The following is a 26,715-nucleotide window of genomic DNA, read 5'->3' as shown; positions in this document are numbered from 1 at the left end:
TTGATTCTAACCGATTTGACCAGTGGAGGAGCTTGTTCTTGAAGTTTTTTTGATTTCTTTGTAGCCATTACTTTATTAATTTTAGATTTTTGTACAGTATTGTTGCTTTTAGATTAAAATATTAGTCTTAGTTTGTGGGTTTTGATTTGGATCATTAGTTTGGCAATTGAGCACCCCCCGCCCCTGAAAAAGCTCTCTTGTCTCTCCTCCTCTCTTCCTTTCCTTGACCAAATTTTTTCCGTCCAGCTCCCCTCCTCTCTCCTCACTATCCAATAGCCTCCTACATCTTTGATCGCTCACCATGATTTTTATCTTCTTATTCTCCTAACAACTGAAGCTTCAACAAGACTGTATCATGGAGGTCAAAAGTTGTAAGGTAAAAGAAGCCCATTTCAGTGTACGGTTTAAAGCCGGAAAGTTTTTTGTTGAAGATGTGGAAGTCAGCAAGCATCTTATCCTCTCTAAATCGCAACTCAACTGGTTCGTGGATAACATCTCAGATTTGATTAAGAACCCAATCTCGAGTTTCTTTGTAAGGAATGGAAGAGATGAATCTGGTGCAACAAAATTATCCAAGATTAGCAACCCATCAGGTTGGTTAATGAGATGTGTAGTTTGGCCATCATCAGGAGGTAGATTTTTTATTCACACTCCAATGGGTGATTCAATTCAAGGTTGGCAATCCTTTGTAGATATGCTCAGAGACTTCTTGAAGCTTAAAACTAATTATCACTCGTTTCTGAATCAAAGAAAGGCATCATTTTGGTGTGCAAATACAGTCCAAGGATCCAACTAATTTCTGAATCAATAGTATTGAATCACAAGAATGTTAGACTCCAAGGAAACCCTAAATTGCTTCCTAACTATTTCAATGTTGTCCACTCTTCCCTCATTCCTACTCAACAAGCGCTTTTCCATCACTTCCTCAGGACAATCAAAGAACAGGACAACAGATGGCTTAATGCGTGTAACAACTTCAAATGCAGCACGATTTTCCTCATTACAAGGGAATCCATCAATAAGAAATTTTTCATTGCCACTTTCCTTTATTGCTCGTTAAGCTTTATGGTGACCTCAAAAGGAACAATTTTCCCTTCTTTAATCATGTTTTGAATCATCAGGCCATTCTCAGAACCAGATTTGATCTCTGCCCGGAGAGATCACTAGCACTGAGATGAGTGTACCCAAAGTGTTCGACGATATTTGAACATTGAGTACCCTTATCACTACCTAGTCTGCCCGAAACAAAGACAACTATAGGCTTCTTCTCAGCTAAGCTTCCATTAGTTTCCTTGATTGGAGCAGCATCAACGACAGTCCCCATGACACCGATTTTAAAGTGAACAAACTATAGTTGAAAATGGAGTGCGTGGAGGAGAGAGAGATTTGAAGAAGAGGAGGGGAAACACAAAAATAGTAGTAGTATTGTGGTTGCACGTAGGAATTACCATAGTCACAAAAGTGAGTGGTCCATCCAGGATGGGTGCAAGGCTCAAGCTCTCGATGACTAGGGTGACTCCTCAAGGCAGTGCTTGTTGGCATCGGGCTACTTTGCAGTTGCCTTTCAACCAACAGTCGAACAGATGAAACAAGATTATCAAGCATACTTCTGAGCTGAAAAATCTGCTTGGCCTCTTGTTCTCTCTTTGGTAGCTTGCCTTGCTCGCAATGCATAGTACATACTGTATATTCCATTAGCCATAGCAATCCTAACACAAGAAAAGAAAACAAATCAAAAGCAAAAGAATGCTCTAACAAGAAACTTAACATGACGAAACATAAATGGCGCACTCCTCGGCAACGACGCCATTTTGATCTTCCCTCCTTTTCGGTGTCGTTTTATTCCCAAAAAGGATTGCAAATCAAACAAAATTTAAAAATTACCGAATCTACTCCTATTACTAGAAAGACGTAGGAATAATGGTAAGTGGGATCATTAAGTTAATTTAATAGTTATAGCGTAAATGTGGGGGTTTGGTGTGGATAAGAAATAAAGCGTGCAAGAAAAGTCAAGATAAAGTGGGTGGGGAGTAAATTGAGTTCCTATGCAATTTCCTATCATTAGGCTATTTTGATTTAACTCATTTTCGTTCATGTGTTTCACAACAACATGCTTGACTTGACCTAAATAGCCTCTACAATGGCGGACAACTAGCTAAGACCGAACCATGCAAACGACCTAAGTAATCATTAAAACCCCAATGAAGGTCAATTAATCTAAATGTAATTAATCCTACAAAATCTTTAGCGGTCACGAAGAATCAATTAATATTTGCAGTACGCCTTAGGTTTCTATTGTGTGGTTAATTAATTGGAAAGCCCAACCTAATTAACCAGGTTTCTTTAATCTAATTGAATCATGTAATTTAAGACTCGAGATTAGACTACAAACCCTACTTATCGATTTAAGCCAGATGAAGAATGAAGACATCGTGCAAGCCTAAGATCTTTAGCATACAACATACATTCAAGGTAAAGAGCATCAATCTAACCAAGAACATACATCAAGAGATTAAACAAATTCAAAGATGCATAAATCAATATGGAGTTTATACAAAATAATCGTAGTTACATAGGTTTTACTCCGAAGAACAAGAAAACTTACCTCAACTTCTCCCTAGACAAAGAAAGAAGAGGGGAAGAGTTTCAATCCATGATTACAACCCAAAAACCCCAAGTTAATCCTAAGCTAAGATGCAAAAAGATAAAAGGGAAAAGAAGAAATTGAAGCTCCCCTTCAACCTCCATCAAATTTGACATAAAGAAAACCCTAAAGAAAAAGAAGAGATATAAATAGAGACTGAGGCAGTGCAGATGCATTACGATAGGAATGCAGTTGCGTTTTGGCTTTTTGTCCGAGCACAGCGCACAACGCTGCTGCCCTGAGGTGGGTGCTATTTGCGCTGTGGATGTCCATCAAAATCCTTCCAGTGTCCTCACCCTTCTCTGACGCTCAGTTTATTTCAATGGAGGTAAAACGTTGTTGCATACTCGATCATTTCTTTTGTATATTTTTTTTTGAACAAGAAATAAACCTCTTCATTAAGATAATGAAAGATGTTACAATGTGAATGAGAGGATACAAAAACAAAAGAACAAAAGAACGGATCAGCAAGTGCACCTGGATATCTCAACTAGGTTGACACCTCTATAGCACTCTCATCATATCCGAACTAAAAAGTAAAGCAGTGAGGATAACAACTGAATAAAAATCCTGAGTAAATCCATGTCTGGTACAAAGGCTTACACAAGAATGAAAGTCTGAAAAACAGAACCAATACATATAGCAAAAGAGCTAAAAAGATAAGAAAGGGGAAAAATGAAAGCGTTCCAATTGAGGCTGATGTCTCGAATGGAGAAATCTTCAAATTCTTTGGAAAGAGAGCACCAAGAAGAGGCATTAATGCGGGGGTTATCGAATTTATTGGACCAAAGAGAAGTTTTGTCATGAAACACTCTTTGATTCCTTTCAAACCATAATTCTGATAACAATGCCTTGACTGCGTTGACCCAAATTAATCTTGGCTTCTTTTTCAATTTAGGACCGATCAGAAGTTGAAGGACGTTTGCTTGAAATCATTATCAAATACCCAACTGGTATTGAAGCAATTGAGCAAACATAGCCGACATTTTTCTACAAAAACACACTGGAAGAACAAGTGTAAGAGAGTTTCAGAATTCGCCAAACAAAGAGAGCAAACTTGTGGTGAGATATAGTGGTTAGGGAGCTTCTTTTGCAGAATATCCGCGCAATTAAGCAAACCATTCAGCATTATCCAAATCAAAATGTTTATCCTCCTTGGGCACTTTGATTTCCACAAAGCCGACTCTAATTGATTTCCAATTGGAGAGGCGAGGGATAGGTGTATAACAAGGGATTTTATTGGAAAGGACCCATTTGATTCTAAGATCTATCTTCTTTTGTCAGGAAACCAACTAAGTTTGGAGGTGGAAAGCTTTTCAGTAAGGAGTTGGAAATTATCTGACTCTTCTTCCTTTAGTAGTCTTCGGAATTGGAAAGACCATGACTCTAGTGCCTCGTCCCAAAAATCATGTACAACACCATCGGGCTTGGTAGAAATGATGAAAAGACTAGGGAAGGAGGCTTTTAGGGGAATGATGTCCAGCCATGGATCGAGTCATAAAGCAACCCTTTTACCGTTGCCTACTTTTAAAACAACCAGAGATTCTACTTTTAACCAAGTTCTTGAAATGTTAACCCATGGGCTTCTTAGGCTGCTGTTAACTTTGCCATTAGTATGCCAGCCGAACATGCTTCTTCCGTAGATGCTTGTTATTACTTGTCTCCATAGGGAATTCTAATCGTTGATAAACCTCCACCCCTATTTAGCCAGAAGGCTTTGATTTTTAATTCTCAAACCTCCAGTGCCGAGCCCACCATCTTTTTGTAAACGAGAAACAAGATCTCATTTTACTAAGTGATTTAATTTACTTCCAGAGTGTCCTTCCCAGAAAAAGTTTCTCAAAAGCCTTTCTATAGCCCGAACCACCTTTTTTGGCATCAAGAAAATTGACATATAGTATAAAGGGATGTGAGAAAGTACAGACTTACAAAGGGTGGAACGTCCTCCTCTAGAGAGATAGTATCTCTTCCATTTATCCAATTTGCTTTGGATTTTATCAATCACTAGTTGCAAAAAAGCCAATTGTTTGGGATAGCCACCTAACGGAAGGACGAGGTACATGAAGAGGAGGTTGACAGCCGAACAATTCAGTCTGGATGCTTCTGTTTTTAGCTTGTTAATATCGATATTGATACCACTTAAAGCTGATTTGTCCCAATTAATCTTCAGCCCTGAACACCACTCAAAGAGTTTAATTGTTTTCTTTAGATTTTCAAGCTTCTCCTCATCATCTTTGCAGAATATTAACGTATCATCAACAAATTGCAATAAAGAGACATGAATTCTATCTTTGCCCGCTAGAAAGCCTTCAAACTTGCCTTTCTCATGAAGTCTGGTTAGTAGTGCACTTAGAACCTCACTGACTAAAAGAAAAAGAAAAGGCGAAAGAGGGTCGCCTTGCCTTATTCCTCTTGTAGCATGAATTCTACCTTGTGGTCTTCCATTTATAAAAATTGAGAATTTTAGGTTAGAAACACAGCCCATCATCCACATTATCCATCTTGAATCAAAGTTCTTTTCAACAAGGATTTTTTCAAGAAACTCCCAATCAACACGATCAAAAGCTTTTTCTAGGTCAAGTTTTAAGATCCACCCTTTTTTCTTCTTAGAACGATAGTCTTCAACCACTTTGTTGGCTATGAGGATTGGATCTAGGATTTGCCTTCCTTCAATGAAGGTACTTTGTGAAGAATCAATTATACTTGGCATTACCTTTTTGAGCCTCTCAGCTAGTACTTTAGTGACAACTTTATAAGTCAAAGTAGTTAAACTGATTGGTCTGAAATCACGTACCCGGACAACATCATTTTTCTTTTGAATCAGGCTGATGAAGTTCTCATTTATACATGAATTTAGCTTCCCATTACCATAAAAATCTTCGAAGAGTTTTAGGAATTTGTCTTAGAAAAAAATCCCAGAAATTGAGGAGGAATTTGGCTGTGAAGCCATCCGGGCCAGGGGCCTTGTTTTTGCCCAAAGAATTTAAAGCTAGTCTGATTTCAACTGTGGTAAATCTGACTGTTAGCATTGAATTCTCTGAACTAGAGACTTTAGACCATTGGAAGTTGATAGGGATGGATCTTGGGCCAGGAGACTTGGTGTACAAAGAGGAGTAAAAGTCTAATATTAGGCCTTCAATTTCGTTGAAAGAATGAGTTGCAACATCTTGGTCATTTAAAATTTCGGAGATAAGGTTCCTTCTCCTCTTTGAATCCAATAATCTATGGAAGAATTTAGTGTTTTCATCACCTAAGCTTAGCCAATTAAGTTTGCTCTTTTGCCCTAGGTTCCTTTCATCAATTCTGTAAAGGGAAAATAACTTAGCTATCGCCTATCAAAGAGGTTCTCATGCCCCTTTCTATTTCCAGAATACCGTGGTCTTCGGCTGGTAGGTCAAGCTTATCTATTTCTTTAAGTAGCACTTCCTCCCTTGTTTTTCTTTTTGTTTCAAAATCTGCATTCCAAGTTTTTAAGCAAATTTGACTTCCTTAACTTGGTGGAGATCACAAAACCAACCCAACCATGCTGATCTCCCGAGCTCAAGGTGTCTTTAATAACTCTGCAACTATCTTTGATGGATAACCAGCTGTTACAAAATTTGAAAGGGGATGGTCCCCATTCAAATGATCCTGCTTCAAGAAGTATGGGGAAATGATCTGAACATGTACGTGCTTGTCTTGCTGCTCTGGTGTTTGTAAAGGAATCATCCCAGCTATTAGAAATCAAGAATCTGTCAAGAAGCGAACGAGAAGCTGTGGGACCTTCTCTTGACCATGTGAATTGGCCATAAGGGGGATTTCCATTAGTTTTGCTAAGTCAATGAATTTGTTGAACTTTTTCATTCGTTTTGTTGATCTCCCTTCTGGAAACCGTTTTTGAATCCTTGTGATGTTAAAATCGCCACTTATACACCAAGATTCGTAGCAGTAACCTGATAGTGAATGTAATTCCGGCCATGTGTGTTTTCTTTCTTTGTAATCATTGGGGCCATACACATTCATAATCCAACAAGTTTTCTTACATATGGTGATGCATTTAACAGATAAGGAGTAGCCTCCTTTAAGAACCTCTAATACCGAGATTTTACTTTCATCCCACATGGTTAATATGCCACCTGATTTGCCCTGCGCTTCCACAAGCTCCCATCCGATGTCTTTGGAGCTCCAAAGTTCCTTTATAAGTCTAATATAAAAAAAGTCTTTCTTAGTTTCTTGAATTAGAACCAAATTTGGATTGATTTTCTTGATGCTTCTTCTTACAACCATTCTTTTGGAGGCATCACCCAGGCCCCTTGTGTTCCATGATAATATTTTCATGGTAATCAATCGGGATTAACCCAAGATCAAGTCACAATCTTCCACTATCGAGATAAGATTGTTAGGAATTTCCTTTTTGTCAATAGGCTTTATGAGTGGGAGGATGTTGCAAACTGTTTTGGGTTCTTCTTCTGATTGAAAGATGCATGGCAAAGCATTGTGATGATCCTTACCGAGATCTTCCTCTTCATGGAGCGATTTAGGGGCTAAGCTGTCTATTTCTTTACTACTGATGCTGAGTAAAGAATCTTCGTCAGAATCATAGTTTTGGTTAACTACTTGTTAAGACTTGGAGGTACCTCGCACAAAAGCCACATTTGAGCCTCCAACTTTGAAGTCAAGATAAGAAAAAGATCGAGGGGTATAGGGAGGATATTCTGATCTGTTAATAGAGCAGGTGGGAATTTGCACCTTGATACAACAACTTTCTAGCAAGTCTGCATTTATCATGGATGTCCAGCCATTTCGGAATGAAGTTTTCTTCCTTATGAAATGCTTTCGGTAAGGTTTTAGGAGGTGAGGCTTGCTTGTGGGATTTGATGGACGATCGGAGAGGGTTAAGGGAGAGATCTTGGCCTCCTGTTAATAATAAACCAAGACTTTGGAGTGGGGGAGCAGAAATGGGCCCTTGGACTTCCTTTAAGAATGATGATGATTTTGTCACAATGGGGCCCAAGAGCTTGAAAATGATCGGTATATCTGAAGGTGAAGGGTTTGTAGCAGTCGATTGAACTTCCTGCCCACCTATGATGTTTGAAACATCACTCTCGGCTCTTTTAGGCCGTTGGAATTCCACCGAATTAATGATATTAGCAAAGCTTTTATTTGAAGTGGTTTTAGTAGTAACCAAGGGTGCGGCTGTTGGACTTTCCCTGGGATTATTTAAAATCTCTATAGACTCACTCCTCATTAAAGACTCTTCCTTCTCTCTTCTTAATGAATTCTCGACATTCTCTTTCCGCAACGTGTTCACACCTAACCGGTTAGGACTTCCGAAAAGTTTGGCTTCTGTTTGAAACTTTCCGGCCTTTTCTTTCGACAAACTGACCCCCTTTTCTTCTGACAAACTGGCCCCTTGAACAAACTTTTCCGGCGGACTGTTATTTTTAGCATCCGATTGATCCATCAAGACCCTTGAAAACAGGGGATTTCTTGAGAAATTCGAGTGGTTTACTGCTGTTTCAAGGAAGGACCAATCTGGATTCTTACTTGAATAGTTCACCCCTTCATCTTTCATTACTTGGTTTAAACGAGCCAAGTCAACCGAATTGGAGAAGTCTTTTTCCCTAAGTTCCTTCTTAATTTTGCTTGGAGGATCCAAAAACTCTATATCTCCATAGTGTAGAAAAATGCTTCCCCTGTTTTCCTCTGAGATTTCTAAGGTTGCTGGCAAAAACCCATAAAGGTTCTTCTTAACTTGAATTTTGGCTTTAGCCACGTTAAGTAGGTTTAGTGTTTCAATTGCAATGGATTCTAACCCTCCGAAGTAGGCACCTATTGCTTCAAATGTCTGCTTACACCAATAATCCAATGGTAGGTTTTTAATGGATATCCATCTTCCATATCTTTTTATTGACCTTGGTCGGCTGTGTAATGATTTGTTCCACCTTTCGAATTTCAAGTGAAGATGTCCTACCCTTTGCCAAATTCCAGGTTGTTCTATTAGGTCTCCTAGATTCCCCTTTTCCAATTTTATTAGAGCGTTTTCCGTTGAGAGAGGATTGATGATAACTTTAGAATTGAACTATAGCTTTAGTTCCTTGGGGACTTCCTGCCAATTATTGAATTCAAATAGCCTTGTGACTACCCATAAATTACTGAAATCTTCCTTGAGGACTTCTTGTTTTTTTTTAATCCAAAACTCTGTCTTGCTTTGTTTTTTAGTAGCCAGAGCATGGAGGGGGCTTTGTTTTGAGTTGCTTTCCATATGTGTACTTTGAAACAGTGATTGTAAAGCCGGATTTGTTGTAGACTTTCTTCTCCTCACTATATCCACAAATCTATCTAAGAGCTTCGAGTGATTCTTTAGCGCGATGAGATCGTCTTTTAGCTTCAGGGAGCCACTTAACATGTTAACAAAAGAATTCCAACCTGAATTAAGGATACCCGATGGAACATGTATGAAGAATCTTCCTCCAGACGTTGGCCAAACAACACACCTTAAAAGCCACTTTGAAGAGATGCGAATCTTTGTTAGTTTTGTTACGCCGGAAATGTCTTGACCACTTTTGACAAAGAAACTTGAGGTTGGGAGCTTCATGAGAACTGAGATGTTCTCCACGAACCAGAGGAGTTGCGATTCAGACAAAAATAGGTGCTTCTTAGCTTCCACATCTTCTATGATGAATTTTCCTTCTTGGAGGTGAGCACAGAAATGAACTTCATTTATCCTACAGCTTATGATTTCCAAAGATGAACTGTTCTGCAAATCCGGGGATGGGTGTTAACTGCCTTGGGTAAGGGGGCTAGGAGGGAGTTTTTCTTGGCCATGTAGATTGGGTGTGGATGGAGGTATCAGGGAAGAAGAGAGGAAGAGGAAAGGGGCTAGTCGGAGCCTGATCGGAGGGGCAAATAGAGCGGAGCTATAGAGGGATGGGAGAGGAGAGAGGGGAGAGGAGAGAGGAGAGAGCATCCTCCACAATCGCATCGATCATTTCTTCTGTATATGGAAAGGCATCCACGGTTTTTGGGTGGAAGATATGAAAAGAGATCAGGAAATTTTCTTATCAAAGTTAATGGCTCAATGGTTGCACACTAGCTTAAAAAGGCTCTTGAGTGGTCTGACTTTTGAATTTTTCTTACTTAAGGAAAGAGTAGATCAAGGAGTTATTCATCTTGCTAAATTTCGTTATAAAGAAAGGTGGTTTATAGAGTGTGTGGTATGGCCTTCAATAGGTGGAAGAAAGAACATCCACATCCCTTATGGAAATGGCAAATCTAGTTGGCAAGAATTTGAGGAAATGGTGAGTTTTTGTATTAAAAATCTCCAGAAGAAAGCACCAGAAGCTTGATGCTCTATTCCAATGCACTAGGAACAAGGTGAGGAGAAGAAAGCCAATTTCAGCGCCCAATTTGCCCCTGTTTTAAAACCCGTCAAACAGAGCAAACATTCTTATTGGATTAGCAAAAATTCTGATGTTTTTAAGGCAGACTTTAACAACCTTTGGAGTTTTGCAAGATTATTTGAGTTTTACGAATGGCCAAAAATGGTTAAAACATTGAAGTTATATTTTGAAATGGATGTCATTATCAACCCCCTGTCGGCAGAACATGCTTTAATCAAGTTAGAACAGGGGAATTTGGAAGAGCTCTTAGATCATCCAGGGAAATGGCAGAGTTGTGCTCAATTTCATTTGAAATTAAGAAATGGAACAAACAAGTCCATGGTCGACCGAAGGTGATAAAGGGATATGGAGGTTGGATCTCGATAAAAAACTTACCATTAGATTACCGGAACAAGCAAACTAATGGGGCCTATTTTGGAGGTTTAGAAGCTATTGCAATTGAAACCTTAAATTTTTTAAATGTTACTGAAGATAAAATTCAAGTTAAAAGGAATCTACGTGGTTTTATGTCATCTACCATAAAAGTGGCAGAGGAGAATAAAGGAAGCATCTTCCTAAATTTTGGAGACAGAGAGCTTCTAGAACCTCCAATAAGGTCAAAGGAGCACTGTATGTTAAAAATTTTGCCAACCCAATTGACTTAGTTCGATTAAATCAAGCTATGAAGGATGAAGAAATAGTTGTAGATGAGTTGAATCAAGACTGGGCATTCCTAGCAGGTCCCTGTAACCCCATAACTTCTCAAGATATTCTTTTGCACCTTGTTCAAAGGAAAATCAAAAGTTTAAGGTGAAACAGAGCTTGCCGGAGAAGTTGCCGGAGTTCAGTCACAAGATTCCTCTGTCAAGTGGTTCCCATTCGCAGTTGGAAATTCCTCCCATCAGAAGCTCAATCCGGTTAGGTGTGAACAAAAATACAGTTTTATTGAGGAAAGAGAATTCAGGGGCGCCTCGAAGTCTAGAAGGAAGCCCAAGAGACACTTCTGGTATTAGCACGAACAAGCCTTTTCAAAAGTTACCCGTTGATGGCTCTGCAAAGGAAGTCCAAAAGGCCAAGACTTATGAGCACACAGCTGTACCTAACACCTATCATCCCCCGATCATTGAATCCATATCAAAAGTTACCTCGAAGGTAGCACAAAGTGACGTTTCTAATTCCACAACTGAAGTGGCCGTCTCCTGCAGTAAGAATGTGAAAGATAATACTCTCAGTTCCATCTTCTCTCAAGGACATCAAGAAGATGATACTCTCCAACGGAAGAAAAGTCCCTCCCTGGGTAAGAGAAAAACGATAGGCTTTGCGAACAAATCAATCTCGGACTCCAAAAACGAGCACATTGGCCGAAGCTATTTCCCAAACACTTTGCCAAGAAGAAGACCTCCTTTAACTCATGGACAACAATCACAAATTTTGATCTCCTCAAAGAATGTTGTACTAAAGTTCACATCGCCGACATGTTCACAAACAAGTTTGAAAGTTCTAATTTACATTAGTGTTCCTTTACTCTTTCATAACTTAAAATACTAGGCTCAGATTTATCATTCGTGCGAGGTTTTCCAAGCCAATCTTCATCCAAGTCAAGTCAGAAACAACAATATTATGATACAGAATCCATTGTAAGTGCAAGTAGTGAAGAGTTTGAGAATTCAGAGGTAGAAGAAACACAAGAGAATTCCAATGACTTGGATGAATATGGCAAGGAATTGATTCAGCTGTTCAATTTAGAGACAACACCCTCAGTGGCTAATTCTGAATTCTCCTCATTCCCTCCCCTCAGTAAGAAAGACATACCTCAGAACCTGCATTCCCTATTGGAAGACTGTGAAATCATCCTTGGATGATCATGTTCGTTCGGAAATGGCAGGGGCCTAGGATCTGCTGCCAAGCTAGCAGGGTGGCCTCGATGAAGATAGCTTCATTGAATACTTCATTGAATATAAGGGGAATAGGAGACAAGACAGAGAGTGACCGTTAAAAGATTTTTGAAGAAATTAAATCCGGAACTAGTGTTAATTCAAGAAACAAAGAGAGTTATGTTTGATAGGGCATTTATCAAAAGCATATGGAGCTCAAAGGAGGATGGATTCACATAGAAGCAATTGGTAGATCACGAGGTATCTTAACCATATGGGCCGAGGGGAAGATCTTAGTATTAGAGGTCATCAAAGGGGAATTGTCCTTATCAATCAAATGCCTGTCAATATGCAAAAAAGTGTTCTAGATAACAAATGTTTACGACCCAACGGATTATAGAGAAAGAAACAGGTTTCTGGCAGAATTATCATCATTAGCTAGTCACTGTGTAGAGCCATGGTGCATTGGAGGAGACTTTAACATGATCTGCCGTGTTCAAGAACGATTCCCTATTGGAAGAATGACTAGAGGAACGAGAAAATTCAATAAATTCATCGAGGATACAAACTTGGTGGAAAGTCCCCTTTCTAATGGAAGATTCACTTGGTTAAAAGAATGTTTGTTAGTTTCACGATCCCTTATTGATCGGTTCTTCATATCAAACAATTGGGATGAGGTCTTCGACAACTCATGAGTGGTTAGACAAGCAAGAATTCTATCTGATCACTTTCCCAGCAGGAGCATTCGAACGGGGTCCAGCCCCATTCCAATTTTGCAATAGTTGGTTAAGCTTAAAAGATTGTTGTCGTTTGATTGAAAGAAATCTGGGGGTAGACAGTCAGCAAGGTTGGGCTGGCTATGCTATTTCAGCTAACTATTGAAAAGCGCTTTGAAAAAATGGCACTCAGATTCATAGAAAAACAGGAAGAGCAAGGAAGAGTTCTTGCTAAAAGAAATTGAAAGAAGAGAAGTTGTAGGTGAAAGCACTGATTTTGATGAGCAGGAACAAAGCATCAGATTGGCAATAAAGGAAGATTTAATACATCTTTACCAAGTGGAAGAAAGAAACCTCCTACAAATAGCACTCAATCCACTTCCTTTAAAATGGATCAGCTTCCCGAATTTATTTCGAATAGCACTCAATCCAAATGGATCAGCTTTGGACCTTTGGGATTATTCCACTTCCTCTTGGTCCATCACATTCAAAAGGATTTTAAAAGAAGAAGAGATTATAGAGTTTCAGAATTTGTTGAGCATTCTCGGGGAAAGTACGGGATTGCCGAGATAAACGTTTGTGGTCTCTTGAAGCACATGGCTCTTTTTCAGTCAAATCATTAGTTACTCATCTCTTTGGTCTCCCCTCTTGATCATCATTTTAGAATGCATTGTGGAAGTCCAAGAGTCCTCGGAAAGTCAGTATTACAGTCTGGATCATGCTTTTTGGTCTCCTAAACTGCTCCTCTGTTTTGCAAAAGAAAATGCCTTCATACAGCTTATCTCCTAACTGGTCTGCTTTTTGCAAAGCTGATTGGGAAGATCTTCAACATCTATTCTTTGATTGCTGCTATGCTAGTAATTGTTGGTGAGCTCTTTCCACTTATTTTAACATTGGTTGGGTATTTGGAAAGGACTTTAGGGAGAACGCCTTGCAGATTTTAGTAGGGCCAAAACTCAAGAAAATTCCAAAACTTCTGTCGAACAAGGCAGCGAAAGTGGTGCTTGCTGATTTATGGTTTGAAAGAAATCAAAGAGTATTCCATGATAAGGAAACTTCTTGGTTTGCTCGCTTTGAGACAGCACGGTTGAATGCCTCCTTGTGGTGCTCTCTATCACAGGATTTTTCAGACTACTCCATTCAGGACATTAGTTTGAATTGGTGCCTTCATCTCCTCGGACCTTTAGTTGTTTGACACTGGCAGTTTTCAGTCTTCTGGTTTTTAGGCCTTTGTCTTGTTTTTACAGGCTGTAAACTGTAATTTGTAATCTTGCACGGGTGCTGTATGCTTCTGTTTGTTTTCTTTCAGTAGTTTTGTAAGTTCTTAATTTCCTCGTAATTGTTTGAGCCTTTGTTTGGCTGGGCTATTTTTGGGCCTTGTTGGGTCTGTCTTGGTTGTACTAGTTCTTTTTGGATATGATGAAGGTGCTAAGGGGTATCAACCTAGTTGAGATGTCCGGGTGCACTTGTTGATCCTCAACTTTTTCTTTTATTGGTATCACTTTGTACATTGAGCATTAGTCTAATTTCATTATCTTAATGAAAGGCTTGTTTCTTGTTTAAAAAAAAAAAAAATAAATAATAGTCCTTTATCCTTTTTTATATATCTTTTCCTTTCATAACTTGTTTCTTAGTTGGAATTCTCGTCTTATATTTACACATTATTTTGTCATATTTTTAAAATAATAAAAATAAATGTCTCCAAAACTAAAAAATAATATTGCATCGACTCTGTTAATCCTAATAAGGTGAAGAACATTTTACTCCTTTGGAAAACACATGGTCCATATTGAATATGGAGAACTCTCATGTATTCTTTACATGATTCATAACATAATAAAGGTTAGAGTTTAGACTTCTTGGAGAATTCTCTACTTAGAACACTTAGGCTACAGTGATTTGGTATCAAATCAACTGCCTGGTCCAACCATGGCTGCCGTTGGTGGAATCAAACAACACTTGGTGATGCCGATCCCAATAGGAAGCTTCGTGAGCTATGCTCTTTAAAGTAGAAAATTTCAAATAATCATCCAAAAATGGAGTACTATAATGCTAAAAGAATGTTCCAGACTAGGGTATTTTGGTTACAGAAAAAGACCAAGAAAGGCGAAAGCCTGTTCAGGAACACTTAATAATTATCCCTAATCCAATTCTGAGGCTAAAACACTTGAACACAATTTCTATAGAGGCTGATCCTTGGGTTTTATGCTTTATGCTCTTTGTACATATCTCTTATACTTTGAGCATTAGTTTCATTTAATTATATTAATAAAGAGGCGCTAAGGGGGTGTCAACCTAGTTGAGATGTCCGGGTGCACCTACCGATCCTTAGGTTTTATGCTTTATGCTCTTTGTACATATCTCTTGTACTTTGAGTATTAGTCTCATTTAATTATATTAATAAAGAAACTTATTTCCTTTTCTAAAAAAATTATATTAATAAAGAGACTTGTTTCCTTTTATTTAAAAAGAACACAATTTCTGTATCAATCCTAAAGCATTGGAGGAAATAAAAGGAGTGGTAAATGTCCAATGTATTTTGCGTAGAATTAATCAGAATTTGTATAGATTTTCAAGAAGACGACTAAATTTGGGCAGGCTAGAATTGCGAATATTCAAAGTAGCACTCATGAAATTCAAAAACCCTTTGAGATGCACTTTTGTACCAGAAAAAAAAAAAAAAAGGCTGAAAATGCTCTCTCCTCTCTCCTCCTCTTCTCCTTTCCCCCGCACCCCCCCTTCCGACCACCCCACCGGAGCCCACCATGCCTTCCTCAACCTTCCCTCCCTCTGACCGCCTCTCCCTCCCCTCCCCTTCTGTTCTCCCTCCGACCCCCTCCCTTCCCCTGACCTCCTTTCCTCCCCTGTTTCAACCCTGCTCTCCAGCCTTGGCTTTGCCATACCAAATCACGCTGGTATTTTAGCTCTTCAGTTAGTCCCAGACTCCATGGAGGTGAAGAGTTGCAAAATAGGTGTCCATTTCTTCTGTATGTGGAAAGTGAGCAATGGATTTTTCATAGAAGACTTGAAAAAAGGACAAAAAGTTCTCTTTTCTCCACTAATGGCGCAATGGCTAGAGGGTAACTTGAAGAGATTACTGTATGGCTCATCTTTCGAATTTTTTCTCCTTGAAGAAAGGGTTGATCAGTGTGTCATTCGCCTCTCCAATTCCGGGGAAGTAGGGGCTGGTTCATAGAATGTGCAGGCCCTCATCGGGTGGAAGGAAAAACATTCACATCCCTTTTGGGGATGACAACTCAGGCTGGCAAGAATTCAATGATATGGTCAGTGGCTGCCTTAAGAATTCCTCATCAAACTTGTGTTCTTTTGAGAACAAATCCCCCCCTTCAGTTGTAGACAAGCCATCACTGAGCCCCCCTCTTCAGCCACAGACTTCCCCAAGGAACCAGAGTTCCTCAGTCTCCCCTGTTTCGGTGGTCAAAAAACAGAATAGGCAGCATCAATGGGTGATCAAGCAAGCTGATGTGCTCCAACCTGATTTCTCTAACCTTTGGATTGTCTCACATCTTTTTGAATTTGATAATTGGCTTGACATTTGTAAGGCACTCAAAGACCACTTTCAATCTAATGTTATTATCAATCCTCTATTTGCAGAAAATGCCCTGGTAACAATGGACCGAGACTCATTAGATGAACTAGATAACTTCTCAGGCAAATGGCAGAAATTTGGCTCCTTCCATCTGAAATTCGAAAGATGGAACAACTCCTCCCATGGCAGATCAGCTTATGTCAGAGGTTATGGGGGTTGGATCTCTATCAAGAACTTACCCCTGGATTATTGGTGCAAACAGACCTTCGAGGCCATTGGGGGATTAAAAAGCATAGCTATGGAGACACTTAACTTGATCAATGTTTCAGAGGCCAAAATTAAAGTGAAGGAGAATCTTTATGGTTTTATCCCAGCAACAATTGAAATATCAAATGAAAAAGAGGATCAATCTACTTGAATTTTGGAGATATCTCATCATCCAGCCCTCCTAGTAAGGTAAGTGGTGACTTATTTGAATCTGACTTTACAAATCCTATTGATTTAATTCGGATTAATGAAGTTAAAAGTGATGAAGGCTTTTTTTTGATCCATTAAATTCAAAATTCAACTTCCTACTTCCCTCTAATTGCAACAACATTAAGTTCTCTAGAAGTCCATGAGTCTTTGTGGATAATAAAGAAAGCAAGATGAGAGAGATTGAATCCAAGGCCAAGAAGTTAAGAGGCCATTCGAAATCTGAGCCGCCCCCCATTCATGCCTCACGCCTTTGCCTTTTGATCTTCCCGAGCAACCACCTTCAGCGTCGTCTGCAGAGGACAAAGTCTTAATTAAAGAAAAAATTACAGAGGGGTGCAACCCTTCAACTTCCCTAAAAAAGGCGCCAAGAATGATCTATTGATTAAAAGTAAAACAGAGGGTCGTGACCCTTCAAATTCTTTTCACAAAGGCGCCAAAATTGACTTGGGAAAACCCGGTCCAACCCTTCCTAATCAGAATGCCGGTTCGTCTTCAACCAAGATTGAGAAGTCTGTTACTCAAGATTTTATCACAGAGAAGCCGAATGCCTTGGTCTCCATTCCTTCCTCCCATAGACGGATCCAAAAGGTGAAAAAGATTAAGACACTCAAGCATCACATTTCTGCAAAATCGAATTCATTTGGGTTGAGTCCTTTTCCCAGACACTTCATCAGAAAGCACACATCCTGTCAAAACCCTTGGTCAACCATCTCCAACCCGGATATTCTTGAAGTAAGTTGTGCTAACCTACAAGCCAACCCTCAAACTTTGAGGCCTGGTAGGGAGAGTCCTATCCAACCTTCTCTACATTGCACCTGAAGTGATAACATCTCTTCAGATAGCCAATTTCCCAGCCGTAACAAGTTTATTTTCCTCTCTTCATTCTCCCAAGACTCAGATGATGACTTGTTAGCTAGTGTGAGTAGTGAGGAACTGGATATTAATGATGATGAAGATAAAAAAGAACTTGATGACAATCAAGAAGGCATGGACTTCTCCCTAAGTCAACTCTTCCTTCCCCCGGATGAACATTCACAGGTTAGTGAAAGCATTTTCCCGACCTCCCCCCCTCCTCTAAATTTGTCACTTGTACCACAGAATCTACACTCCATCATAAAAAAGTGTGATTTCATTTTAGCTTGATCAAAAGGAAAAGTGTTGAAGAATCCTCGGTGAGCCTTAATGAAGATAGTTACTTGGAACACAAGAGGTTTAGGGGATTCATCAAAAAGACTACTTCTAAAAAGATTTCTGAAAAAAGTCAATCCAGATATTGTCTTTATCCAATAAACAAAAAAAGACAGAATTGAGGGCTCATTTATCAAAAGCCTTTGGAGCTCAAAAGAGGTAGGATGAGTCTTTGTGGAAGCTAAAGGAAAATCGGGAGGCATACTCACAATGTGGGATGAGAGCAAAATTCTAGTATCTGAAAGCTCAAAAGATGAATTCTCCCTTTCAATCAAATGTCAAACGTTAAACAAAAAGATCTGCTGGATAACAAATGTATATAGTCCTTGTGATTACCGTAAAAGGAGAAGATTGTGGGCAGAATTATCCTCTCTGGCAGAAAAATTTGATGATCCATGGTGTATTGGTGGAGACTTCAACAGCATTTGAAGAAGGCATGAGAGATATCCAGTTGGTAGAGCAATGAAAGACATGAATAACTTCAATAAGTTCATCAGATTAAACAACCTGCTGGAACTTCCACTCTCAAATGGACAATTCACTTAGTCAAGGGAAGGTAATGGTGCTTCAAGATCTCTCCTAGACCGTTTTCTTGTATTAAACACATGGGAAGAAGTTTTCGATAATTCAAGGGTTGCAAGACAAGCTAGAACCATGTCAGACCACTTTCCTCTTACCTTAGAAGCAGGAGCTTTTGAATGGGGGCCCTCACCATTTCGGTTTTGTAACAGTTGGCTGAGCAACAAGGATTGCTGTAAATTGATTGAAAAATCTCTGAAAATGAAGAAAAAACATAAATGGACAGGCATTACTCTCTCCACCAACTTCAGAGAAACAAAATCAGTCCTAAAGAAATGGTTTCATGACTATGAAAAAGAGAAGAAGATGAAAGAGGACAGCTTATTAACAGAAATTCATAGAAAAGACTCTCTAATAATGGGAGTATTCCCTCAAGTCAGTGATGAAGATGCAGCCTTTTCCTTGAAGGTAGATCTACTAGCCCTTTACCAATTAGAAGAAAGAAGCCTCATAAAAAATGCAAGTTAAAATGGTTAAAAGAAGGAGACGAGAACACTTCTTTCTTCCACAGATTCCTATCTGCCAGAAAAAGAAAAAACTTGATTGTAGAATTGCTTAATGATCAAGATATTCCAACCAAATCCACCTGGGATGTTGAAGACATTATTTTGGCCTTCTACTCATCTTTATACTCAAAAGATAATGATCCTAGAGTCATGCCTATCAACCTTGACTAGTCAAGAGTCTCAAGAAGTCAAAATGAGCAGCTGGTTGTAAGTTTTTCTGCTCTAGAAATCAAGCTAGCAGTGAAAGGGTTAGGAAAGAATAAGGCACCAGGGCCGGATGGCTTCACACCAGAATTCTTCATCCATTTTTGGCATCTTCTGAAAGACAACCTTATAAAAATGTTTGATGATTTCTACAGCAACGGTAAGCTCAATTCATGTATTAAAGAGAACTTTATTTGTCTAATTCCAAAAAATCTGATGCAGTGAAAGTCAAAGACTTCAGACCAATTAGTCTCACTACCCTGTTGTACAAAATAATAGCAAAAGTCCTAGTGGAGAGACTAAAAAGAATCATGCCAAGCAGAATTGCCCCCACTCAAAGTGCGTTTATTGAGGGAAGACAGATCCTAGACCCAATCCTAATTGCAAATGAAGCAATCGACTATAGATCGAAAGGGAAGAAAGGATGGCTTCTAAAGCTTGATTTGGAGAAAGCATTTGATAGAGTGGACTGGTCATTCCTTGAAGAAGTCCTAATTGGAAAGAATTTCAGCTCAAAATGGATATCTTGGATTTTGGGGTGCATCACCAATCCAAAATTCTCCATCTTTATCAATGAAAAGCCTCATGGAAGGATAGTTGCATCTAAAGGAATTAGGCAAGGAGATCCCCCTTCTCCTTTCCTCTTCATCCTTGTGGGAGAAGTCTTAAATGCCTTAATCAACCGGTTACATGAGAAAGATCGCTTTGAACGCTTTTTGGTTGGGAAGGATCAAGTCCACGTTTCAATTTTGCAATTTGCCAATGACACCCTTATCTTTTGCAAATATGATGATGATATGTTAGAATCTCTTCGAGCTACTCTTGACCTTTCTGAATGGTGTTCTGGACAGAAAATTAATTGGGAGAAATCATCTCTTTGTGGTATAAACATTGGCCAAGACATGCTGAAAAGTTCAATTGTAAAGTAGAACAACTTTCCCTTCTCTATTTAGGACTTCCTTTAGGAGGTTACCCGAAAAAGATTGATTTCTGGCAGTCTGTTATTGATAAACTTCATGGAATTCTTGATAAATGGAGAAGATACAACATTTCAAGAGGAGGAAGAGCAACCCTTTGTAAGTCGGTACTCTTAAACCTCCCCACTTACTACATGTCTTCCTTCTTGATTCCTAATAGAGTGTTGCATATCTTAGAAAGAATTTTGAGGAATTTCTTTTGGGAAGGCCACAAAGGGGGTAATCTAAATCATTTAGCCAAATGGGAACTTGTGTCCAAATCTTATGAAGAAGGTGGCCTCGGTTTGGGTGGATTAAAAGAGAAAAATCTAGCTCTTTTAGCAAAATGGGGTTGAAGATTCCAGCTTGAAAGCTCTTCCCTTTGGTGTAGAGTGGTCAAAAGTATACATGGCAGTAGCATTTTCAGGGGTCACTCCTCCGGTAAGGCAGTGGGCTGCCTTAGAAGCCCATGGATCAACATTTCAAGAGCTTGGTTGAAGGTGGAAAATCTGTCGGTGTTTTTCTTGGGCAATGGGCTTAATATTGACTTTTGGTTAGATACTTGGATGGACAATCTTCCCCTTTCATCCAGATTTTCCAGATTATTTAGATTGGCCACTCATCCAAATGGCTTTGTGAGATAGCATTGGGACCACACCACCAACTCTTGGAGCATCTCTTTTAGGAGGTACTTAAAAGATGAAGAGATTACTGAATTTCAAGATTTGTTAAGTCTCGTCTCTAGCCTAAAGGTGCAAGATCGCCCGGACTCAAAGGTTTGGTCTTTGGATCCCAATGGAGCCTTCTCGGTTAAATCTTTAACCAACTTCCTTCGCAAAGCCCCCCGAATTGATCCTCTACTTTATGAAGCTCTTTGGAAATCAAAAAGTCCAAGGAGAATAAACATAGTCCTTTGGATAATGGTTTTTGGGTCCCTAAACTGCTCAAGTGTGCTGCAAAAAAAGCTTGCCTCTCACTATCTCTCCCCCAATATGTGTGTGTTTTGTGTAAGAAGAATGGGGAAGACCAACCGCACCTATTTTTTAACTGCGTTTATGCACAAAGTTGCGGGATTTTGCTCTTCAATATCTTCAATTTGAGCTGGTCCTTTGGAGCAGAATTTAGCCTAAATGTGCAGCAGCTGTTGATAGGGTCGGCTGTCAAGAAATCGCACCAGATTCTGTGGGTCAATGCTGTCAAGGGTGTTTTATCTGAATTATGGTTTGAACGGAACCAAAGAGTCTTCCAAGACAAGGAAACCCCGTGGTTCTCAAGATTTGAAGCTGCCAAGTTGAAAGCATCTCTTTGGTGCTCCCTCTCAAAATCCTTTGGAGCATACTCTTGCCAGGAAATCAATCTAAATTGGCATTCTTTCCTTTTTCCAGCTTTCTGAAGTTCTCATTGCTTTGTTTTTAGTTGTCTTTGGTTGTCTTTTGTTATGATTTTCCAGTTTCTCTCTTTATCAGTTCAAGTATTGTTTCCCATTGTATCGTTTAATTTTAAGGCTTTTCTAGAGTTAGGATGTGATGAGGGGTGCTAAGGGGGTGTCAACCTAGTTGAGATGCCCGGGTGCACCTGCCCTTATGAATTCCTTGTAAATTGAGTATTAGTCTCACTTCATTTTCTTAATGAATAAAGAGACTCGTTTCCTTTTTTAAAAAAGGGGAAATTCAAAAACACTTTGAAGCTGTGAAACCATGCAAGAAACAAACCAAACGAAAAAGCAGTGAAGAAAAATTATGGAACGCACACAAAACACCAAGCAAAGAAGAAAACATGTTCAAAACTTTAAGCGAATGGGATGAAGATGGCGTGATAAAAGATGGAGGTGATGTGGGCAAAGAAAATGCGATTGAAGAAGAAGGAGAAGAAGTAAAACGTTTGGGCAAGGAAGATGAAGCGATCGAAAAAGGAAGTCAAAGTGTAACTAACAAATTGTCCTTGTACTGATGGATGATTGGAGGTGGAGGCCTAACAAACTGTTGGCAAGTAACTCTGTCCATTGGCTCAAAGTTTGGACGTTAGTTTTTCACAGCATATATGTTTCTTAGCCACTGAACTGCACTGTAATTCATATCTGTTCTTTTGCTTGCTCTTTGACATATTGGTATCAAGTTTTCCCGCAGGATTTGGTCATCTGCTTATCTGTTTTTTTTATTTTTCATGGATATTCTAAATTATCAAATTGCAAAGCTCCCCTATGACTGCAACTCACATTTGAACGATTGTTTTGCAGCTATCTGAGCTTGTCAATGTGGAGGGCTATAGTGATTGGATACGTTTAGTGGCAGAGTTTACTTTGAAGTCCTTGCATTCTTGGCAGGTCTATTGAAATAGTTGATTCTATATTGGAGTATTCTCTGAATAATCTGTATCTATCTTCCACTAATCGTATCTGTGTACATCCCTAATGAAAATAATGGCCTGTTGCCAGTGGGCTAGCAGCAGCGTTTACTATCTCTTAGGTCTATGGTCCAGATTGGTAGCATCTGTTCCATATTTGAAAGGCGATGCTCCGAGTTTGTTGGATGAGTTTGTGCCTAAAATAACTGAAGGTTTCATCACATCAAGGTTGAATTCTGTGCAGGTGAGTGACCTGTCTTTCTTTGTCGAGACTTGGTGTTTTTTGCTTGCGAAGGTAAGAAGTCTTTATAATGTGCAGGCTGGATTACAGGATGATCTTTCTGAGAATCCATTAGACAATGTCGAAGTCTTACAGGATCAACTGGATTGCTTTCCATACCTCTGCAGATTTCAGGTCCAAGCCGTCTTGTGTGTTTTTTCATTCTTTTGTCTTTTTTAATTGAAACAATAACTTTTATATCTTGTGCACTGGAATATATAAATTTAGCTTCAGCTTTACATGTTTTGATTTGGTGCCTTTTGCCTTTTGACCTTTTGCATTCACCTGAGTTGCAGTATGAAACCAGTAGTTTGTGCATCATAAATATCATGGAGCCCACATTACGAACATACACGGTAAGGTTATTGATGGGAATGGCTTTGTTGAAACTTGAAATCTTATTTTGCTTGGTGGTAAAGTTGGTCGCTTATATATCTTTTTGTTTGACTGGAATAGGAAAGAGCTCGGCTTCAAGGTAGTGATAACAGTGAACTTTCTGTTATTGAAGGCAAACTTGCATGGGTTGTTCATATTATAGCTGCTATCGTTAAAATAAAACAATGCACTGGTTGTAGGTAAGAAGACTTTTCAGCTTCACAGGATGGTAGAAATTTCATTTCATGATGAAATCGATGGTTTTTCCTAATTTTAGTTGTTACTGTGATCAGTGTGGAATCGCAGGAAGTTCTTGATGCTGAACTGTCAGCTCGTGTGTTGCAATTGATAAATATTACAGACAATGGTCTACATAGCCAGGTATGTTTGACATACGTGCCTCATGTTTCTATAATTCTCACCAATGGTACATGCAGTACGTGAGTAAGGAAAACTAGTCATTATTTGAGCTAGTATCTAGACGTCCAAACCACAAATCTTTATGATTTACCATGTTGATAGAAACCCAGTCACTATATTGAAACATAAGAAACGAAAGGAAGTTTTGGGAGAGCTTTATTGTTCCTTTTTGATAACTTTCTCTCTTATATGTTTCTATTTACCAATTGGCTATTTTTGTTTCTTTATGTATGTTCTTTGTTATCATCTTTGAGCATTAGTCTCTTTTCATTCTTTTAATGAAAAGTGTGATATCCTTTAAAAAAAAAAAACAGAAGGGTTGGGTTAATGAAGTAAAGAAAGTAAAGACAATTGTTTTAAATGTTGGGCTATTGTGTACCCAATGCTCACTAAAGCGAAACATACATTTTTTAGGAAAAAGATTGGAGGATGAGAAAGTAGCATTTGAAGAGGGTAATTAGTGGCCCTCAAAAGGCAAAAAAGAGCATTTGAGTTGGTTCCTTTCTGGGAATCAAAGAAAAGTATCAGAGCCTTCTTAAAAGTGGTAGCCCGCATGAACTATAGTAGGTTATCCGAATATCCCCAGGGAAACCACCAATTGAACCAAGTTATGAACCATGGTTGTGGGTAAAAGGGCACGGGGAAAAAGTGGTGTTAGAAATGCATGCAGCTAAGAATCCATCCATAGATTGCACCACACTTCTCTTATCCTCAAATATTATTGTGTGCGCGATGGGAAACACTAAAAATTCCGATATCCTAAAGCCCCAAAATAACAAAAAACCCATAGAGAAATGGGATCCCCATGCCACAGGGAGGAGTCAAACGAATGTCCTCCAGTCTAGGTTAATGACAAAAGAAGAGTAGTTGAAAGATTTATGTAAGGCATCCAATCCAACCAATCTTGTCACAAGCATTTTGTAAACCTCCAACTCTTAGATTTTAGAGGGTGAAAATATTAATCTATATTGATGTTTCATATGTTGAACATAGGTTTTCTTATATAGAAAAGAGACCCATCACAAATAAGGAAAGAGAATAACAATACAATACAAAGGAAAATATTGACAATGAAAATATACAATAAATGTTGCTAAATAATAGGAATTCCAACACCAACCATCATTTTTCTCTTTCTTCAGTAACCTTTTCTGCAGAAAAAAGGGCATCCAAAAATTGTCTTTCACTCACAATAGTCAACTGGTTAATAGAGTTGGTGCTAGGAAGGATACTTTTCATTCAATGAGAAGTTTAGCAATAATTTTAGAGTTTCTCCGCACATTGTTTTGGTTGTAGTTCCCTTTCGGCTGAAGCTAAACTTTCTAGGAATTTCTCTCTTTGAGGTTAGTTGAAGGTTGTTGATGCATCTTTTGGGTTCTTCATTTTCCAACGTTCGACCTCTTTGTTTTATTGTTCACGTAGTCTTGCAGCCTCTCCTTTTTATGTTCATTTCTCAAGCTTAGCTGGCGTTCACGTTCTTCTGTTGGTTTGAGAGAGTTCAACAGTTTTTACAGGATAAGTCTCTTCCTTGGTTTGCTCATTTTGTTTAAGCTCAGGTTTTTAGCCTCTTCATGTTCGATCCGGATTGTTTTTAGTTCTCCTGCTTCTAGTGGAATTACCTTTTGTGCAAATTTTATACCTGAAAATTAATTTACCTTTGCTTTCTGCAGAGGTACAGTGAAGCAAGCAAGCAAAGACTTGATCGAGCTATTCTTACCTTCTTCCAGAATTTCCGTAAGTCTTATGTGGGTGATCAGGCAATGCATTCCTCCAAGGTAATTAATAAATATATCATTCTGTTCTATATGAAGGTTACATGTCACATCTATTTATCCTTTTTTCGATTGCAGCAGTTATATGCGCGGTTGTCTGAACTCCTTGGACTTAATGATCATCTTCAACTACTGAATGTGATTGTCAGCAAGATTGCAACAAATCTCAAGTGTTACACTGAGGTGAAAGATTTACTCATTCTTTATATTTATAATAGCTGTGTTATGGATTTAAATCAGCCCTTTATGTATGTTCCCAGAGTGAGGAGGTCATTGATCACACCTTGAGTTTGTTTCTGGAGCTGGCATCTGGGTAAATCCTCTTAAACGTGTTTTAGTTAAAGAATCTAAATCATACATTATAGATTGCTTATCACTGTTTCATCTCCTCCCTCTCTCTCTCCCCCCTGTCTCCCGTTTGTCAGATATATGACAGGGAAGCTGCTTTTGAAATTGGATACTGTTAAATTCATTGTTGCAAATCATACGGTACTACTTCCTCAAAGATATCTTTTCTTTTAGTTCCTTACTCATCTATCTGAGCTCGAATTATATTATATCCTTCACACATTTCATTTAAAATTTTAGAGGGAGCAGTTTCCTTTCTTGGAAGAATACAGATGTTCACGCAGTAGGACAACCTTCTACTACACGATTGGCTGGCTAATTTTTATGGAGGAAAGCCCTGTTAAATTTAAATCCTCAATGGAACCACTGTTGCAGGTTAGATTCTCGAATCTCTGTCAATTATACATGTACCGATGTGCATGCTTGCTTACATCCCATGCATGGCCGCAAATGTGCATATCCATCTTTCTGCCTATTATGCATCTCTTTCTTCCTCTAACTCACCTGCCAATTTTTTTTTTTTTTTTTTGGGGGAAATCGTATTCTAAAACTCTTAGGTTTGAGAGATTCAGAATACTTTATTCCATTCACTAAAGAAATATATATATATATATATATATATATATACATACATACATATACAAGAGCACAAGAGTAACCAAAGAAGGGAAGCGCAGAAAAAGTCATAAAAGGAAAATATAACAAAGATATTTACAATAATAAAATATCCCTAATATTAGAACTATAACACTTTCCCTCAAGTTGGAGCACATATGTTAATCATGCCCAACATGTTACATAAATAATCTATATGTGTTCCATTCAAGGCTTTCGTGAAGATATCTTCTAATTGTTCTCCAGTTTTCACATATCTTGTAAATACGAAAACTTGTTGAATTTTTCATTAAAAAATGGCAATCAACTTCAATATGTTTAGTCCTCTCATGGAATACTAGATTAGATGCAATATGAAGTGTTGCTGATTATCACACCACAATTTTATCGGTGTGGTGATTTCAAATCCCAACTCAACAAGAAGTTGATATATCCAAATCAATTCACACACAGACTGTTATTGCTCCCTATATTCTGATTCCACACTTGAACGTGACACCACATTTT

At 38.7% G+C, this 26,715-nt stretch overlaps 1 protein-coding gene and 1 pseudogene across 18 annotated transcripts in view; one reads left to right on the top strand and one right to left on the bottom strand.

Annotated features, from left to right (window-relative positions):
- Nucleotides 1-26,715, top strand: part of LOC120076320 (ARM repeat superfamily protein) — a 90,228-nt gene that overhangs the window by 21,098 nt on the left and 42,415 nt on the right. For 7 of the 17 annotated variants that reach the window (XM_090312776.1, XM_090312779.1, XM_090312774.1 and 4 more), the window contains 11 exons: nt 22,292-22,378; nt 22,490-22,642; nt 22,718-22,813; nt 22,975-23,034; nt 23,135-23,253; nt 23,347-23,434; nt 25,144-25,248; nt 25,327-25,428; nt 25,506-25,558; nt 25,671-25,734; nt 25,834-25,968. In XM_090312776.1, coding sequence (XP_090168902.1) covers nt 22,292-22,378; nt 22,490-22,642; nt 22,718-22,813; nt 22,975-23,034; nt 23,135-23,253; nt 23,347-23,434; nt 25,144-25,248; nt 25,327-25,428; nt 25,506-25,558; nt 25,671-25,734; nt 25,834-25,968 — 1,062 coding nt within the window. Of the gene's footprint in view, nt 1-22,291; nt 22,379-22,489; nt 22,643-22,717; nt 22,814-22,974; nt 23,035-23,134; nt 23,254-23,346; nt 23,435-25,143; nt 25,249-25,323; nt 25,429-25,505; nt 25,559-25,670; nt 25,735-25,833; nt 25,969-26,715 lie in introns of all 17 variants that reach the window. The other 10 variants (XM_039030097.2, XM_039030099.2, XM_039030100.2 and 7 more) reach the window with 3 other exon arrangements.
- Nucleotides 805-2,716, bottom strand: LOC150036548 (UMP-CMP kinase 3 pseudogene; annotated as a pseudogene). Its single transcript, XR_016529118.1, has one exon. The product of XR_016529118.1 is annotated as a UMP-CMP kinase 3 pseudogene (transcript).

This window comes from Benincasa hispida, chromosome 4, assembly GCF_027475165.1.
Source record: "Benincasa hispida cultivar pf3 chromosome 4, pf3_genome.v1.1, whole genome shotgun sequence".
NCBI lineage: Eukaryota > Viridiplantae > Streptophyta > Magnoliopsida > Cucurbitales > Cucurbitaceae > Benincasa > Benincasa hispida.
The sequence above is the reverse complement of the archived record's forward strand: the minus strand, read 5'-3'. Positions and strand labels throughout refer to the sequence as shown.